Raw genomic sequence first — 15,234 nt, 5'->3', positions numbered from 1 at the left:
CGTAGGGCGACACGTGGCTCTCTCGCGCCGCGGCCGCGCGGTGGCGTCGCTCGGCAGCGCCCGCGTAAGTGGCGGCGGCGGCGGGAGGCGGGGGACGCGGGCCGGGACCGGTGGTGGTGGCGGCTTCTCCCGCCCGGTGTCTCCCGCCGGTCGCGGCCGGCGCTCGGGGACGATGCTGCGGCTGCGGTGGGGGCTGAGGGCCGTGAGCCGCGGCCTCTCGGCCCCGGGGAGCGCGGCGTGCGGCGGGCCCTGCCGCCGGCTGCGGAGCGTACGTACCCGCCGGGCCGCCGCGGCCTGCCCTGCCGCCGGCCTGGGGGAAGGGGGGGAGGCCGCGGGGGAACCGACCGCCTCGGCTCGCCCCCTCCGCACCCCGCCCGCCGGGTACGGGCTCGGGGCTGCCGTGCGGGCCAGCGCGCGCTTCCCCGCTCCCTCGGCGGCCGGCGGGGCCCTGGGGAGGTGACCCCCGGCCTGGGTGCCTCCCTCCGCCTGCCGCTCCGGGGTCAGCTGTCGAGGTTTGCCTCGGGGCCTTGCTGAGCCCTGTCTGCTGCTCTGTCCCTTGCAGTTTCTCACCATGGCCGAGGATTTGAGAGCAGCGGTTGCCAGCCAGGCGAAGAGACTGAGCAGCAGCAGCGAGGTGCTGGAAAGGCTGGAAGAAAACGGACGTCAAAATAAAAGGTTGAAGAGAGATGCGGGTGAGGAAGATGCGGAGGATCAGAATAAAAAGTCACCCAAAAGGAAGATTGTGTTGTTGATGGCATATTCAGGGAAAGGCTACCATGGGATGCAAGTAGGTGGTTTGGCGAAAGAATGTGGCCTGCCTTTTTCTCAAGTCTGTTAGGCTTATAACTGTGGTCATCTATCACAGGCACCATCACAGGCTTACAGCTGTGGGCTGAGTAGGGAGGCAGGAACAGCGCATGCCTGGGTTCACATGGTTTGGTAGTAACTTGAATAAAAAAAGTCAGTGGTACATCTCTGATACTTGGTGATTCTAGTGAGTCTGCCTTTAGTGCAGAGCGTCAGCAGAAGGTCTTTCAGAGACTGTGCTGCAGACAAAGCTCCTGGGGAGACGGAAAACATGGGCACTGTAGTTCTGTGAAATGCTGTCTTGTGATCTCCTTCTGACCAGTGCTCCAGCTGCTGGTCGGATTTCAAAGCTGCTGGGCTAAGTTTTCTTTAGGTTAGACCTCAGGCTGTCTCACTGTCTTGTGCAAAACACGCAGATTCTGGAGCGCTGAGCTGCGTATTTGAATGAACCAAATTTGCATCTATGTTGCTGTCTCTCTTTTAAAAAGATTATCTGTACTTGAAGACGTTGTAAATTGCCCTTGTCTGATTCACTCCAGTGGGGTGGCTTGTAACAGTTTAGAAACAGGAAAACTGTTGCAAGGGCACAGTGTTCGCGTGGGGCATGTCGCTTCGTCGCAGTGCCCCAGCAGCAGCCCTGCCCGCGCAGGGACGGCCTGGTGGCACGCGGTGCAGGGTGGGCAGCGAGAGGATGGTGATGCTCCATCTGCTGCTCCTCTCGGCGAACTGCACGCTCCACGCCCGCTCCTGAGGCGTACTGTAAAAGCTCCACAGGGTAGTCGGTAAGACTGCACATAGAGAGGGAAGGGAGTCTTCCATGCTCGTGAAACAAAGTCGATTTGTTCAACAGCAGTGAACCGTAGGCTTGCGGGCACACCGTGTGCGTGCCTCTTGGCTCTACTGCTCTCGTAATCGCATGGAGGTGTCGGGGGTGGGGTGTGCCTTACACACAAGTGGAGCTGCGTGTTTCTGTTACAGCTCAGCTGTGAGTTTAGTGCAGAAGTCACTGGAGAAAACAGTACTCTGCGTTATACGACCGCTCAGGTGAACTGAGTAAAAGAACCCCATCTAATTTGTGGAAGCAGAATCTGCAGAGGTTATGTTTGGAGCAGCGGCTGTTAACTTGCAGGCACTGGAACAGCATGTCATTGGTGCTGCTTCATGCAGTTGAAGGAATAGTCAAATACCCTGTTGCTGAAGTATTGCAAGTGAAATTAGGAATGATCCTTTACTTGCAATAACAGTAAAAGGTAGATCAGAATGTAGATGTTTTATTAACACTCCGTGGCAAAGTATAGTCAGTTTTGTTAGAGAATGGCAGTTCTTGTAGGGCTGTAACAGGAAGACTTTGAAAGCATTTCACAACAATGCTCAGTTAACAAAATTTTTCAGTTATTGTCTGCAGTTGTCCAGTTATTACTATTTGTTCTATTTATTATTTTTACTATATATCCTCTTTCAGAGAAACGTGGGATCTTCACAGTTCAAGACAATTGAAGATGACTTAGTATCTGCCCTTGTTCAGTCAGGCTGCATCCCAGAAAACCATGGGGAAGATATGAAGAAAATGTCTTTTCAACGGTGTGCTCGAACAGATAAGGTATGTTGGTTCGGGCCTGCGCTCTCATAAACTCTGGTGTACCCCTGCCAGGGCTACTGGGATTGACTGGTAAAGTGTTGTCTAGAGTGAGATCCAATAGCAAATACTATTCACAGTGAATGTTGCTTGAAACTTCTCCTTTCATCTACTACTAAACTTCAGTACAAGAAAATATTTAGAAAGTGCAGGATATTGATTAGATGTTGTTTGTAAAGCTGGTGCTTCCTACCTAAACCTTGTCTGTTTGCATTTCCATCACATTCATCTGCTCCAGCCTCCCAACCTGCTGCTGCTCCTCGTTGCTGTGGCTGCCTGTCTGATGTGGTGCTTGAGAGTTTAGCTGCATCTCCGTTGTTTTTAAGCCTGCCACAGTGGGGTTCCAAGTCTGAACTGGAGTTCGTGGCTGATCTTACATATAAGTAATTTCTTTTCACTTGGTGCTTTACTTAATAGCAGTAAAATACAGTGAGATGTCATGGAAGGGAGTGCAATGTTCTGCTGTCTAACATTGCTAAGCTGCTGTATGGCTATACAGCACGAGCAGGTCTTCCAGGAGTACTCTGACTTGGATTTCTGCCTGTGGCCTTGCCTTTGCCTCACTTCAGCCGGGAATGACCAGTGAGAAAAAGGAATAAACTTGTGCTTCAGCTATTTCAATTCTGCAAGTGCTATCCCAGAGCTTCCAAGGTACATAATTATGCGTGTGTGTGTGTGTTTTATGGTTTTTATAGGGTGTGTCTGCAGCTGGACAGATTGTGTCGCTAAAGGTCAGGCTAATAGATGACATCTTAGAAAAGATCAATAACCATCTTCCTTCTCACATCAGAATTCTGGGTAAGGATACTGCAATGGGCAGAGAAAATGTTTTCAAAGCGGAGCTTTTTCCTGCAAAATGTCTCTCCCTTACTGTTATAATTTTACTCATGAACGGTTTAGTTTTAACACAAATCCATACATTTCTGTTAGTTTGAAATTAGAGTCCTGTAAAATAAACCTATCTTTTAATTGTATTTTATTTAAAAAATATTCTTATTGGTAGGAGCAAGATCACAATCGGGTTGTAACCTACTGATTCAAAAACCTAATGTAACTTTTAAAACAAGGTCTGAAGAGAGTCACCGGGGGATTCAACTCCAAGAACAAATGTGATGCCAGAACCTACTCTTACATGCTGCCAACATTTGCCTTTGCCCATAAAGATGATGATGTGCAAGAAGAGGTTTATCGACTGGACAAAGAGACCCTCGAAAAAGTCAATAAACTGCTTGCATGTTATAAAGGGACACACAACTTCCACAACTTCACATCTCAGAAGGGACCCAGGGACCCCAGTGCCAAGCGGTACATAATGGAGATGTACTGTGGAGAGCCATTCCTGAGGGAGGACATAGAATTTGCAGTGATCAAAGTGAAAGGTCAGAGTTTCATGATGCACCAAATAAGGAAGATGATTGGCCTGGTGATAGCTATTGTGAAAGGTTATGCTGCTGAGTCTATCATAGAGCGCAGCTGGGGAGAGGAGAAAGTAGATGTCCCCAAAGCCCCAGGACTTGGGCTGGTCTTGGAAAGAGTACACTTTGAAAAATACAACAGACGTTTTGGAAATGACGGGCTGCATGAGCCACTGGAGTGGACAGAGGAGGAGGAGAAGATAGCTGTTTTCAAAGAGCAGTATATCTATCCTACCATTATCAACACAGAAAGGGAGGAGAAATCCATGGCAAACTGGCTAAGCACCCTCTCCATTCATGACTTCAGCTCTTCCGCTGTTGAGATGCAAGCTAACAACAGAAATTCAAAGGTAACGATCGAAGCCGTTATTTTATCAAATGGAAGGTGTCAAGTTGAAGTGGCTCTTCCCTTAGTAACATTTTTGTTTTCCAGGAATATGTCATCTGGAGTATGAAATGTGTATTACCTTTTCCGTCTTTGTGCACTTGATAGTGGAATGAACTATACGAAGCGTTATTTTTGCAGGGTTTTGCATGGGGCAGTGGAGGGAGGGAGGAAGGAGTGCTTTAAAGCACAGGCCAGTTTGCAGAATCGTAAACTGGCAATAGAATTGTGGACACCTTACCAGCCTTTGCTATTGTGAAGCAGTTTGAGAGACTAGTTTTCAGGTTGACAGCTTCCCTTTAAATACGTGATGGCTCTTTGTATTCTCTGATTTTGGGATAATTCTCACTTTGTGTAATGCCCTGTTCACTACATATGGTTTGGCATGGGGGGGTGGGGCGGGGAGGAAATTTAGGATCAGCTTTCTTAAGTAAACCTGCCATGAACTCAAAATGGGTCATCAGAACAACTCCTACTGAGTGAAATGGGATATTGCAGAATCTGATTTCTGACAACAGGAACTGCTGTCAGCTGTAAGTTGCAATCAGACAAAAGGTGTAGAATACATTTTTAACAAAATTTCAATTCAAGTTAAAGATACTTTTTTTTTCCTGGTTGGCATGTAGAATAGTGTCACAAGAAAAGAGTGGAAAGATGTTTGGAGCGTGCTAGAAGTAGGTTGGAAATTACAAGAGGAATCTTGAGTCAAACTCACAAAGTATTTCTTCAAATTGACAACCACTTCAGTGACTTAAAATACAACAGTGCTTGGCTGGACAAGTCCCTGAGCAATCCGATGTAACTTTGAAGCAAGCCCTGCTCGACTGGGGAGTTGGACTTGATGACCTAAAGATACCTTACTGTTCTGTATGTAATCCACATTTTTGTGGTCAGAGGGCTGGCAAATCCTCAAAGGACGAATGATGGACAGGGCTAAAACTTCTGTGTAGTGCAATTCAGAAGAGAATAATGACCTTTTTTCTCTTCTGGAGTCCTTAAAATTAGCTTTATTTTGTGTAGATAATGATCCTGCTCTGAAGAACATTAGGTTTAATCCTGTCTCTGTCATTTTTTGTGTATGAGAAAGAGTTTCAACACAGAAAACTTACAGCCTCATTGAATAGTACAAGCAAGATACCAGAAATTTTTCAGGGTTATTTTTGTACTCATGGTAATTGTTTTTCTGAAGTACTGTGCTGTATGAGGACATTTGTGACAGGAGGTTATGACAAACGCCACATTAGTTTGGTTAAATGGGACCCAGAGAGACCATGTGGTGCAGGGAGTCCTTACCCGGCTCGGGGGTCTTGATGGTGTTGACAGGACTTGGCGCTGACTGGTGCAAAACCACTGATGTGTTGCTAGCAGGAGGCCGGTCTGCTCGCTTTAGATAAACTCCACCAAATACAGTTTCAGTGTCAGAGTTAGCACAAGCTGTCTGGAGAAGGATAAATAAGGGATGGTATGACAGACTGCTTTGAGATTTTGCAGGCTGTTTGCACTTCAATGAGCTGTGCTTGCTGTTATGAACGCAACTGTCCAAGTCTCTTGGAATTTGTTTTGTACTAGGATATTAAATTGTCAATGTTAAATTCATGGGGTTTGGAGGTTTGTATGTTTTCAGCAAGTGGTGGTGAGGGGAAAAAAAAAGGAGTAACTACAGGCATATTGTCATGTTAGCCTTTTGTTATAAAATCCTTTGATGACAATCATATATCAGTCAAAATACTTGCTTCAAAAAATTACGTAAACTCTCCAAATTTATTGCACCATATTGACTTACTCCTGAAGGAGTAGCTTCCAGTTGAGAACTCGGACTTCAATTTCCTTGTAAGTTGCTAACATTTGTAGTGTTTCCCTCATTCATTTTTGAACAAGTGTTAGTGAGCCCTTGCATATTTCTAGTACAGTTTGGACATAAATTCTCTGCAGCAAAGTTCTCAAATCTGGCTTTAGACAATGTAACAAACTTAGCTTTTGAGAGACTTCCATGAAAAAAGCACTTGTTAACTTGTTTCACCTGCATTTATTTTAAACATCAGTATTTCACGCTATTATCCCACTTCAAAGTTTCCCACATATTGCAGGTTGTAATCATGCAGCTGTAAATATAAATGGGAATAAATTCATTCTGCTGGGGAGTGTAATCCAATGTACAATTTTTTTGCTACAAGCACCGTGATTTGCCATCGCAGAAGTTTGTTACAATAGATAGGTCTAAGACATGAAGTTGGGATCTTGCCCCATTTTGTTGTACTTTTGGAGAAGTTTAAAGCCAATGTCTTTGATTTAGGTCAGTCTCTAGGTGTAAATGAAATACTGGCAAACCATTTTCCATTTTACTTTACAGAACAGCAGCGATCTTGAAGGCAGTGATGGTTGTGATGATGATTCCGACTGAGCCAGTACATGGCTGGAGATGGGACCCTTACTGCTTGCAATTCCCTTTGTCTACAAAAAAGTGGCCTTTTAAAATTCAAGAATCCAGTAAAGCAGGGGGTTGTGTGCATGCAGAACAAGAACCGGACACCCAGGAGAAACTGGGTGGGGAAGACAATGCAGCAGAAAAAGTAAAAGAAGCTTTTTACACCACTGACTGATTCACCTGACTGATATACTTGAACATAGTGTAACAAGAAAGGAGCTTTCTAAAAGAATCTTGTAATGCAGGATATCTTAATTGCTATTTGAATGATGTTTTTATTGTATGTTTACCTGGAAAATAGTATTTTAAGTATGTATAATCTGTACATAAAGATGGGGCAAAACATTTTTATATACTCTTTTTTGATTGTTATTATGAAGTTATGACTCCATGAACGTTTGAATTTTATTATTATTTTCTTCACCTTTACTTAACCTGACCTCTAAACACCATTAAGCTTTTATTTTCCCTGTCATCCATGACTTTCCTGTGGAGTAACACGCATGGGTTAGGACCTCATTATCATGCTGACTGCTGTGAATTCTTTTGGTATTGAAACAAATTTTCTGTGTTTTCTAAAGCTTTGCAAGTCTAAAAGAAATGATTCCTTACTCAGTAAGAGGTCTTAATTTTGGAATGTGGACTGAACCACATGTGTTAAGACCAGACCTTTTCTTTGGGAGATGTCATCCTCCCAGTATTGCCCACGTGCCTGGGAAGACTCGAGAACACAGAACCGCAGCTACGTGTGTAATTGGGCTTCTGCTGCCCAAGGTGTTGTTTCACGGACCTGTACTCGAGATGTGAGAAGATGTAAATTACTTCTTAGGGCTGCAATTCAAAGTGTGCAGCTGTGAACGTTCTAGTGTTGCCTGTGGTGGATCACGAAGTGTGTTGCTCCTGGTTTAGTGTTTCTGGTTTTAGCAGAAACTATCTAGCCATCTGCTAGATTTGGGGCTGAATCAATTTAGCATGCGTGGAAGCAATGGTGCTGACATCCTCTGGGCTGTAATCAAGTCTGCACTCACTCTGTGTCTGTGGATTCTTGAATCCCATCAAGCTGCTCAGAACAGAGGAACGTGTGCAGTGGTACAGGAAGCACATGTCTGAGGACTGTCTTCCTTTGGGAATCAATTTTAATTTTCTCTCTTTTGGGGATATGCATGCTCTGGAGTTCTTGCTCTCCTTTTGCCAACTGTGGCTTGACTTCTTGTTTCCAACCCTCTGCGGAGGTGGTGGAAGAAGAAACGAGTAAAGGCAGCAGTCTCTCTGCCTGCAGAACACTTCTGGAAGGGGTGGAACAAGACTCTCCCAGCATTCAAGTGTGAGTACGAGTACTTGATATGCTTCCATCGCTGGGTCTGTATGGAGACTTGCTTTGTAATATGGTAGTTATTGAATATGAAGAGTCACCTCTGCCCCTTCATTCAGTGGTTTCCGGCCAAAGCCTCTCATTTTTTGGCTTCTACTGGAATTATATTTTTTGACCACAGCACAGCTGTCCCTTAAAAAGGGATTTGCTTGTTTATTCTATCAGGGTTTTAATTAGTGCTTTTTGTTTTATGGTGAAGGCCTTCATCTGTTTTATCAGAGCGAGTATATAAAAGTGTTCTGGAGATTTATATTCCTTGTTGGTTCATACTTTTGACCTAATCTGCATTAGTCTTCTATCCAAAGCTCTATCTTTCTATCCCTTTCAATCTGAAAAAAAATACCTTTATTTGCTTATAATAAAGGCCCCAAAACTGACACGTATTTCAGTTGAAATCAGTGAGAATTTGTATTTATAGCCTTGGGAGAAAACAAAATAATAATAAAAAGGATATTTCTTCCCTCTTGGTATGTGTGCTTTTATTTCATGGGGGTTATTTATTTGGTATTTCAGCTCCCATTTCAGTGGAGGACCCGAATTTAAAAAATCACAGAGGTGGCGTGCACTCCGCGCCGGCCTCTCTGGAAGGGCGCAACGCTGAGCCGCCCCACGGGGAGGAAGATGGGGGCGGCGCGCCGCGCGGGGCCTGCAGCGGGGCCCTTCGACGCCTCCGCCCCGACGGGCCCTGTCACGGGCCCGCGCTTGGCTCTTCCCTACGGGTGACCCTGCGTGGGGCTCCGCGGTGCGGCTTCCGAGCAGCCTGAGGAGAAAGATGAGGTTTTAAGGCAAATTCTCCACGGCTGCTCGCGCTTAAAGCGGCCATACGGGAGCAGCGCTGCCTGCGCATGCGCCGGGCTCGGCGGCTCAGATTTCGCCCCCCCCTTCGCGGGTGGGACCGTCGGGCGGGGGCTGCCCCTCCCCAGGTCAGAGGGGAATGGTATCGCTTAGCGCCCGGCGGGGCGGGGCGGCCCGAGGGGGCGGGCGAGCGGCGGCTGCCGCCTTGGCCGCGGCCGTCAGGGGGCGCCGCGGTGGCCGTGGCGCGGCAGGGCCCGGCGGCGGGGGCGCGGGGCAGCGCGTGGTGCGAGGGGCGGGCGCCCGGCGGGCCGGAGCGGTGGCGGGGCGGTGGAGCGGGACACCGAGCGGTGTCAGGGACGGTCCGGGTGCGGGGGAGCGGGACACCGAGCGGTGTCAGGGACGGTCCGGGTGCGGGGGAGCGGGACACCGAGCGGTGTCAGGGACGGTCCGGGTGCGGGGCAGCGGGACACCGAGCGGTGTCAGGGACGGTCCGGGTGCGGGGGAGCGGGACACCGAGCGGTGTCAGGGACGGTCCGGGTGCGGGGCAGCGGGACACCGAGCGGTGTCAGGGACGGTCCGGGTGCGGGGGAGCGGGACACCGAGCGGTGTCAGGGACGGTCCGGGTGCGGGGGAGCGGGACACCGAGCGGTGTCAGGGACGGTCCGGGTGCGGGGCAGCGGGACACCGAGCGGTGTCAGGGACGGTCCGGGTGAGGGGGAGCGGGACACCAAACGGCGCGGGAGGTGGGCGAGCGCTGGGGGCGGCGGCGCGGTGAGGCGGCTGAGGGAGCGCTCTGCGCACCCCGGGGCCGCGCCGGGGCCGCTGGGCTGGGCGGCGGGGTCCGGCTTTCTCTGTCCTGGCAGACGGAGGCCGTGAAGAGAACCGACCGGGGGTGCCGGGGCGGGGGGGGTCGGGCGCTGCCTGCAGCCGGCTGGGAAGCTGCGGCGGGGAGGCTGCGGGGGCACGGGAGGGTGCTCGGGAGCATCGCGCAGCCGGGGAGGTCTGGGCGTGCGTTGCCCTTGTCCACTCAGACAACTTCATCTTTGCCCTAAAGCTTCTTCGCAGCCCGGCCGGGAGCGCCGCGGACGCTGTCAACGTCTCCAAGGCAGCGTTCGGCCCCCTCCTGTGTTTGAGTTGATGGCACGCGTGGCTGTGATACCCTGCACGCTCAGGATAAATCGTTCTGCGCCTCAGCCGGCGGCGCTTTATGGAACGGGAGACGCGGGAATTGCGTGCGTGATGCCAGGCGTTCCCCCCAGTCATTCCAGGCTCCGTCGTCGCCGGTGCGTGCCCGGGTGGGTCGGAGAGCGCTGGCCTCGCTGGGTGCGCGCGCGGGCCGGAGCGCCAGGCGACTCTCCCGAGTCCTCTGCGAAGGACGCGTGTGCCCGGCCGAGCCTCGGCGTGTCCTGCGGGAATCCTCTGCGCCGGACTGCTGGAAATGAAGCAACTGGATAAATCGACTGGAATGATAAAGAATTCAAATGGTGAAATTGAATTAAAAGGTCAATGACCGTTGAGATGAACTCTCTTTATAAAAGTTGGGCAGGAAGCAATTCTGTGACCATAAAAACCATTTCGTAGCAAAATAAAGAGAATGTAAAAGTGAAATCAAAGGTAAATGTGGATAGAGCTTTGGAAGTGGTAGACCGATGCACCATTTTATTGATAATGAGATACTTTATTAGATTAACTTTAGTTCCAGAATGGTACTTCACATAGAGATTCATAATTAGTTTTGATAACAGTTTAAAAAAAAGTCACAACCTTTAAAATGACATTGGTACATCTAGTACATATATTAATGATAAAGTATTTATGATCAAATCTTAAGTTTCAAGCTTTGTAATTAAAGATAATTGCTTTAATGAGCTTTTCTGTAATTGTAACATTATATCTAATACCAATTATTACACAATTTAAAAACCCTCTGGGGAAAACCTTAGAAATCTTAGTGAGTGCTGCACATCTCATTTTCCATGCACTGGGCTTAAATTTGTACCCTCTGTGGCTAATTTGTTGTTTTCTTTAATTGCTGTTGTTGCATGAAATTTTTCCTTTTTGGTCATTTGATACCCTGATAGAGATTGGTTGCCTAGCTATCACCTCTCTGTAGGATGCTGTTAAAAAAGATCTTTGTGTTGCCAGGTTAAAGAGTGCGTAAGTACATTCTAGACTGGCGTGCTGATTGATTTGCGTCTTCATAGCTTTTAGGTATGCTATTGTATTGTGGTGTGATAGAAAGTTGGTTTGACCGACTGTGTAACAGTCTGTATTGCCACTTTCTTTGGTTCTTTTTGATATTTCACTGTTTTAATTACTGAAATTGCAGTTTTTAAAAGTTTCTTTGCAGGTGGAATGCCTCCTGTTCCTCAAGTGGCTCAACAGATTAGTCAGGAGCAAAACCAACAGCAAAATGGACCAAACTTATCAAGTTTGCATAGTTCCTTACCTGCTCCACAAAGTGGGAACCCAGCTTTTCTTCAGCAGGTACAACCAGCGGGCTGTGATAAGCAGCATGTGATTCTGGTCCCAACTCCAGTTCCCGTACAACAACAGGTACCAGATTTGCATATTATATTGTATGCGGCTTTGAACAGTTGGGTTTTGTGTATTGTAATTGCTGTTGTCATCTATTCTGCACCATTCAATAGTCTGTCTGAATACTGGGAAGAGATTTTCCTCAGAAACAGCGCAGTAACATCTGTCTCGTTAAGAAAATCTAGACAAGATTAATTTTTGGCACTTTACCGTTACTTTCCCGTGAAATGTTTCTTCTGTGAAGACCATATCTGTTCATTTATGTCATTTGCGGCATCTACCCAACTCTCAGTTTAAATATGCTTGCACTGGATTTTCCTTTTCATTCCATCAAATTCATTTCATGCTTCAGAGTAAATTTCAGACATGTGTGGAAGGTCGCAGGTAAATGTTACGAGGTGCAGCAAGAGGGAAGAGCATGCCAACCTCTCGCTGTGTCCTGGCAGTGTTGCCCTTTGTGTTTTCTGTTGAGAATTTGTGGATGACAGAATTTATTACTCCAACCTGTGGAGAAAGGAGCAAATAATTTCAGTTTTTGCAAAAGACTTTGCCAAGCACTAATAATTTGCTTCAGATAGCTGTTGTATAGCACAGCTGGGTATAAATTTTTCTTTACAATAAAACATTGTGTTCATTTAAATTTAGAATGCTCTCTAGATAGCTGTATCTCTCTTTTGGTTTTAATTAGTGGTGCAGACATGCTGTATGATTATTCTTGAAGAAAGAAAAAGAATGAGAAGGAATCGGGAAGATTCTCTAGGGGAGCAGAATTGGTTCCTGTAATGAAATCCTAGAAGGAGATTTAATTAAACAGAATCAATTATTTTTAATTTTGTGCAGCATATTTAGAATAAGGGGAAAGGAATCACAATGAAAATTTGTGCTGCTTGTGCTTACTTGCCAGCAGTTGCAGAGTGCTTACATGTGTTAATAAAAATGCCATAAACTAAGCATATTTTTATATGAAGTTTTTCAGAGAATTCTGTCCATCTGCCATCTGGCAGAACATTTCAGTTCTGTGAAAATTCTCTCTAAATCAGCTCTGCTCTTCTGATGAGATGTAGAGGTACTACATTTTAGGAGGAAAAAGTAAAGTTCTCAAGACTGAGTACCACCGCATCCCAAACTTCTCTGCTGATTTTACATAATACCGCTGCATCACAAAGTCCTTCAGAGACTTTATGTAAATCTGCACAAGACGTGTTGTTCATTATCTTTTAATAAAGTGCAACTTCAAACAGCATGGAATGTTTCCAAGGACTGAATAATCATTTGCATTGGTTATTCATGCAACATTTTTTCACAGTGTCTCTGTCTTGTTTTTGTGTTGTGCAGTAGGAAACATAAGTTTAATTATGTTTACTTGAAGGAAAATGAAATTCTGCAGCGAGTAACGGCACTGAGGAAAGAAGGTTTATGGTCTCCGAAACGTCTGCCCAAACTCCAAGAGGCTCCACGGCACAAATCACACCATGATTATCTTTTGGAAGAAATGCAGTGGATGGCAACTGATTTTGTTCAAGAAAGAAGGTGGAAGATGATAACTGCCAAGAGAGTAATCTGAATTTGATATTTTCAACCAGAAAAGGGGGGAAGAATAGGCTACATTTTCATGGTTAGGATGGGATGACTGAGGATGTGTGAATTTTGGTTTGCCTCTCCACTGTGTTTGTGAAGTTTGGGCAGTACTAAAGGGACTGTGCTTTTTTTCCTTCCTTTAGGTATATGCTTTTTAGATAGAACAGAGTTAAAACTTATTTTTGCGGTTTTATTCAGCTAATTTTAAGCGTGGCTCGTCATCATGAGGATATGATATTTTATAAGGAAACATGCAAGAAAAGAGAAGAGAGACAACTGAGGGCTGTCGCTGCTTTTGCTGCTAGAGAAATTGAACATTTCTGGTCCACCATTAAACAGGTAAATGTAAAAAACTAAAAAACAATCTAAAGAGGTACAGAATAAAAACCTATGGGACCATAACAGCGAGAATCTTACAACTGAGCTTTGCTCAGCCCACGTGCTGAATATTATCAGTTGGTAAAGATAGCTTCACGTTATGGTTGCATGAATAATTTCAGGCCTTATATGTCATGAAGGAGAGTGCTTCACCAGTTCTAGCTGGTGCAGCTGGCTCGCTGCAGACGTTGAAGTTTTGATGTGAGTTATTCTTGGGTAGCTCTTGCTCATTATGTGAATGGCATCTATTCATGGTCAGTTTTGTAGACACCGTTCTTTTCTTTGAGTGCTCTGCATTGTAGCTATGTCTGATGCCTGTCTTACTGTTGAAATGTTAAGTAATTCATAGCTGTATTTGAAGCTAAGTGCGTTCATGTTTGTCAGTTCCTTGTGCTCTTTTTTTACCCCACTCTCTCTCTATTTTAGGTGGTACATTTAAAACTGCAAGCAGAGTTAGAAGAGAGGAGGAGGAAAGTATTAAGCTCAGAGAACATCTCAAAAAAAGGTAGAACCTAGGACTTTTTTTTTTTTTCAGGACTTTTTTTTCTTTTGCATACTGGTAGTAGTAGTATAAGCTTACCAAAAAAATGTTTAGGAGCTGGTATTTTGGTCGTGGTTTTGAGTCATAAATATATCTTTTCTCTAGCTCTAACTTCTAGTAGCTTACTAAAGCTTTGATGAATCCAGTGTAAAGCGTTTTTGTTGCTGAGCTCTTTTTTTGTATTAGGGTTTAGTTTTCTGTCCCTCGGGGGCCACGCATGAGACTGAATTCACTGAAACTATCATGTGTGCACCTGTGTCCCACTGCAGTTTGCCCCTGTTTATATAGTCGTTTGACAAACTGGATTTTATGTTGTTCTTATAGTGTAGAATTCTTGTGTTCTTTAGACCCTGGCTTAGCTGTAAATGGCATCAAATCTGTTGATGAATTATTCATCTCAGATATGGCAGCACCATGATTTTTATTATTTCGTGCAGAAATAAAAGACTCTTTGAATAAGAAAGAGAGCCTTCAGAAGGAAGGGGTGCTTCCAGGTCTTCTCTCATCTACTACGAAGAAATACATGGCAGATTTAGCAGACGCTGCTGCTGCTGCAGAAGCATTGTTACCCAAAGGCAGTGCTGAAATCTCAACAGCAGTAAGAAGTGATACTCTGTCTTTGTTGTGTGGCACTCTTAGGGGGTATCAGAAGACTGGAGTAGAGTGGTTGGCAAAGCTGTATGAGATGAATCTCAATGGCATTCTGGCTGATGAAGCTGGTCTTGGGAAAACAGTGCAAGTTGTTGCTTTTTTTGCACACCTGGCATGTAATGAAGGTATGAAATATTGTAGATATTTTATAAATCTATATTTTTAACAGTTTGTTAGTGAATGTGTTTTCAGTAAGAGAAAAAAAAAATTGCTTTCAATATGTATAATTTAAAGAAATGTACCTGGAATAAATTTTATAAAAAAGCAGACACAATTCCGTTTGTTGTTAGTGCATGTGTATGTTGTTTGTGTATACACAGTTGCCTTTTCTTGCAAGTTCTGAAGTGGTACACAGTCGTTTCCAGTCATGCTGTACCTTTTTATCTCTGTAGGTAACTGGGGTCCTATTCTTGTTGTTTCACAAAACTTTAATGTGCTGAAGTGGGAGACTGAACTGAAATGCTGGTGTCCTGCTTTGAAAATTCTTCTGTATCTTGGAAACCCACAAGAACTTTTTTTAAAAAGACAGGTATTATGGAACACTGTTTCATCTACACGTGTACTGGGTAACGTAAGCATTACACAGAACATACCAGCCTGAGTCATGTTTATCTTCAGTATGGTGATACCACAGCCTGCTTCTTTTCTCTCATATGACGTGGCATACTGCAAGAACGAAGATAGCTCCTCATTTCGTGAATGCTGGTTCATAA

The 15,234-nt window shown here is 45.6% G+C and overlaps 2 protein-coding genes across 8 annotated transcripts; both read left to right on the top strand.

Annotated features, from left to right (window-relative positions):
* On the top strand, positions 1-8,501 carry PUS1 (pseudouridine synthase 1). 2 transcript variants are annotated; one of them, XM_075434873.1, is made up of 6 exons: positions 1-64; positions 563-787; positions 2,270-2,407; positions 3,139-3,241; positions 3,511-4,208; positions 6,594-8,501. In XM_075434873.1, the coding sequence occupies exons 2-6, from the start codon at positions 572-574 to the stop codon at positions 6,642-6,644; spliced, it is 1,206 nt and encodes a 401-aa protein (XP_075290988.1). In that variant the 5' UTR covers positions 1-64; positions 563-571; the 3' UTR covers positions 6,645-8,501. The 2 variants fall into 2 exon arrangements, with proteins under 2 accessions (XP_075290988.1, XP_075290987.1); XM_075434872.1 differs by lacking the exon at positions 1-64 and adding an exon at positions 97-268.
* Positions 8,502-9,064: 563 nt separating this feature from the next.
* Positions 9,065-15,232, top strand: LOC142363021 (E1A-binding protein p400-like). Of its 6 annotated transcripts, none has more exons than XM_075434812.1 (8): positions 9,065-9,118; positions 9,890-10,337; positions 11,186-11,391; positions 12,743-12,928; positions 13,150-13,290; positions 13,756-13,834; positions 14,308-14,646; positions 14,914-15,232. In XM_075434812.1, the coding sequence occupies exons 2-8, from the start codon at positions 10,274-10,276 to the stop codon at positions 15,120-15,122; spliced, it is 1,224 nt and encodes a 407-aa protein (XP_075290927.1). In that variant the 5' UTR covers positions 9,065-9,118; positions 9,890-10,273; the 3' UTR covers positions 15,123-15,232. The 6 variants fall into 6 exon arrangements, with proteins under 6 accessions (XP_075290927.1, XP_075290925.1, XP_075290928.1 ...); XM_075434810.1 differs by lacking the exon at positions 9,065-9,118 and adding an exon at positions 9,155-9,200; XM_075434813.1 differs by lacking the exon at positions 9,065-9,118 and adding an exon at positions 9,155-9,200 and having other exon boundaries at positions 9,890-10,449.
* Positions 15,233-15,234: the final 2 nt, after the last annotated feature.

This window comes from Opisthocomus hoazin, chromosome 13, assembly GCF_030867145.1.
Source record: "Opisthocomus hoazin isolate bOpiHoa1 chromosome 13, bOpiHoa1.hap1, whole genome shotgun sequence".
In the NCBI taxonomy this organism is placed as follows: domain Eukaryota; kingdom Metazoa; phylum Chordata; class Aves; order Opisthocomiformes; family Opisthocomidae; genus Opisthocomus; species Opisthocomus hoazin.
The sequence above is the reverse complement of the archived record's forward strand: the minus strand, read 5'-3'. Positions and strand labels throughout refer to the sequence as shown.

Excerpts from the sequence above, each read along its gene's own strand:
- PUS1 (XM_075434872.1), top strand. The coding sequence starts at position 173 with ATGCTGCGGCTGCGGTGGGGGCTGAGGGCCGTGAGCCGCGGCCTCTCG. Across the intron at positions 788-2,269 it reads AAGGCTACCATGGGATGCAA|AGAAACGTGGGATCTTCACA; the intron begins GTAGGTGGTTTG and ends ATCCTCTTTCAG. Across the intron at positions 2,408-3,138 it reads GGTGTGCTCGAACAGATAAG|GGTGTGTCTGCAGCTGGACA; the intron begins GTATGTTGGTTC and ends TGGTTTTTATAG.
- LOC142363021 (XM_075434812.1), top strand. The coding sequence starts at position 10,274 with ATGAAGCAACTGGATAAATCGACTGGAATGATAAAGAATTCAAATGGT. Across the intron at positions 11,392-12,742 it reads CAGTTCCCGTACAACAACAG|GAAAATGAAATTCTGCAGCG; the intron begins GTACCAGATTTG and ends GTTTACTTGAAG. Across the intron at positions 13,291-13,755 it reads TCTGGTCCACCATTAAACAG|GTGGTACATTTAAAACTGCA; the intron begins GTAAATGTAAAA and ends TCTCTATTTTAG.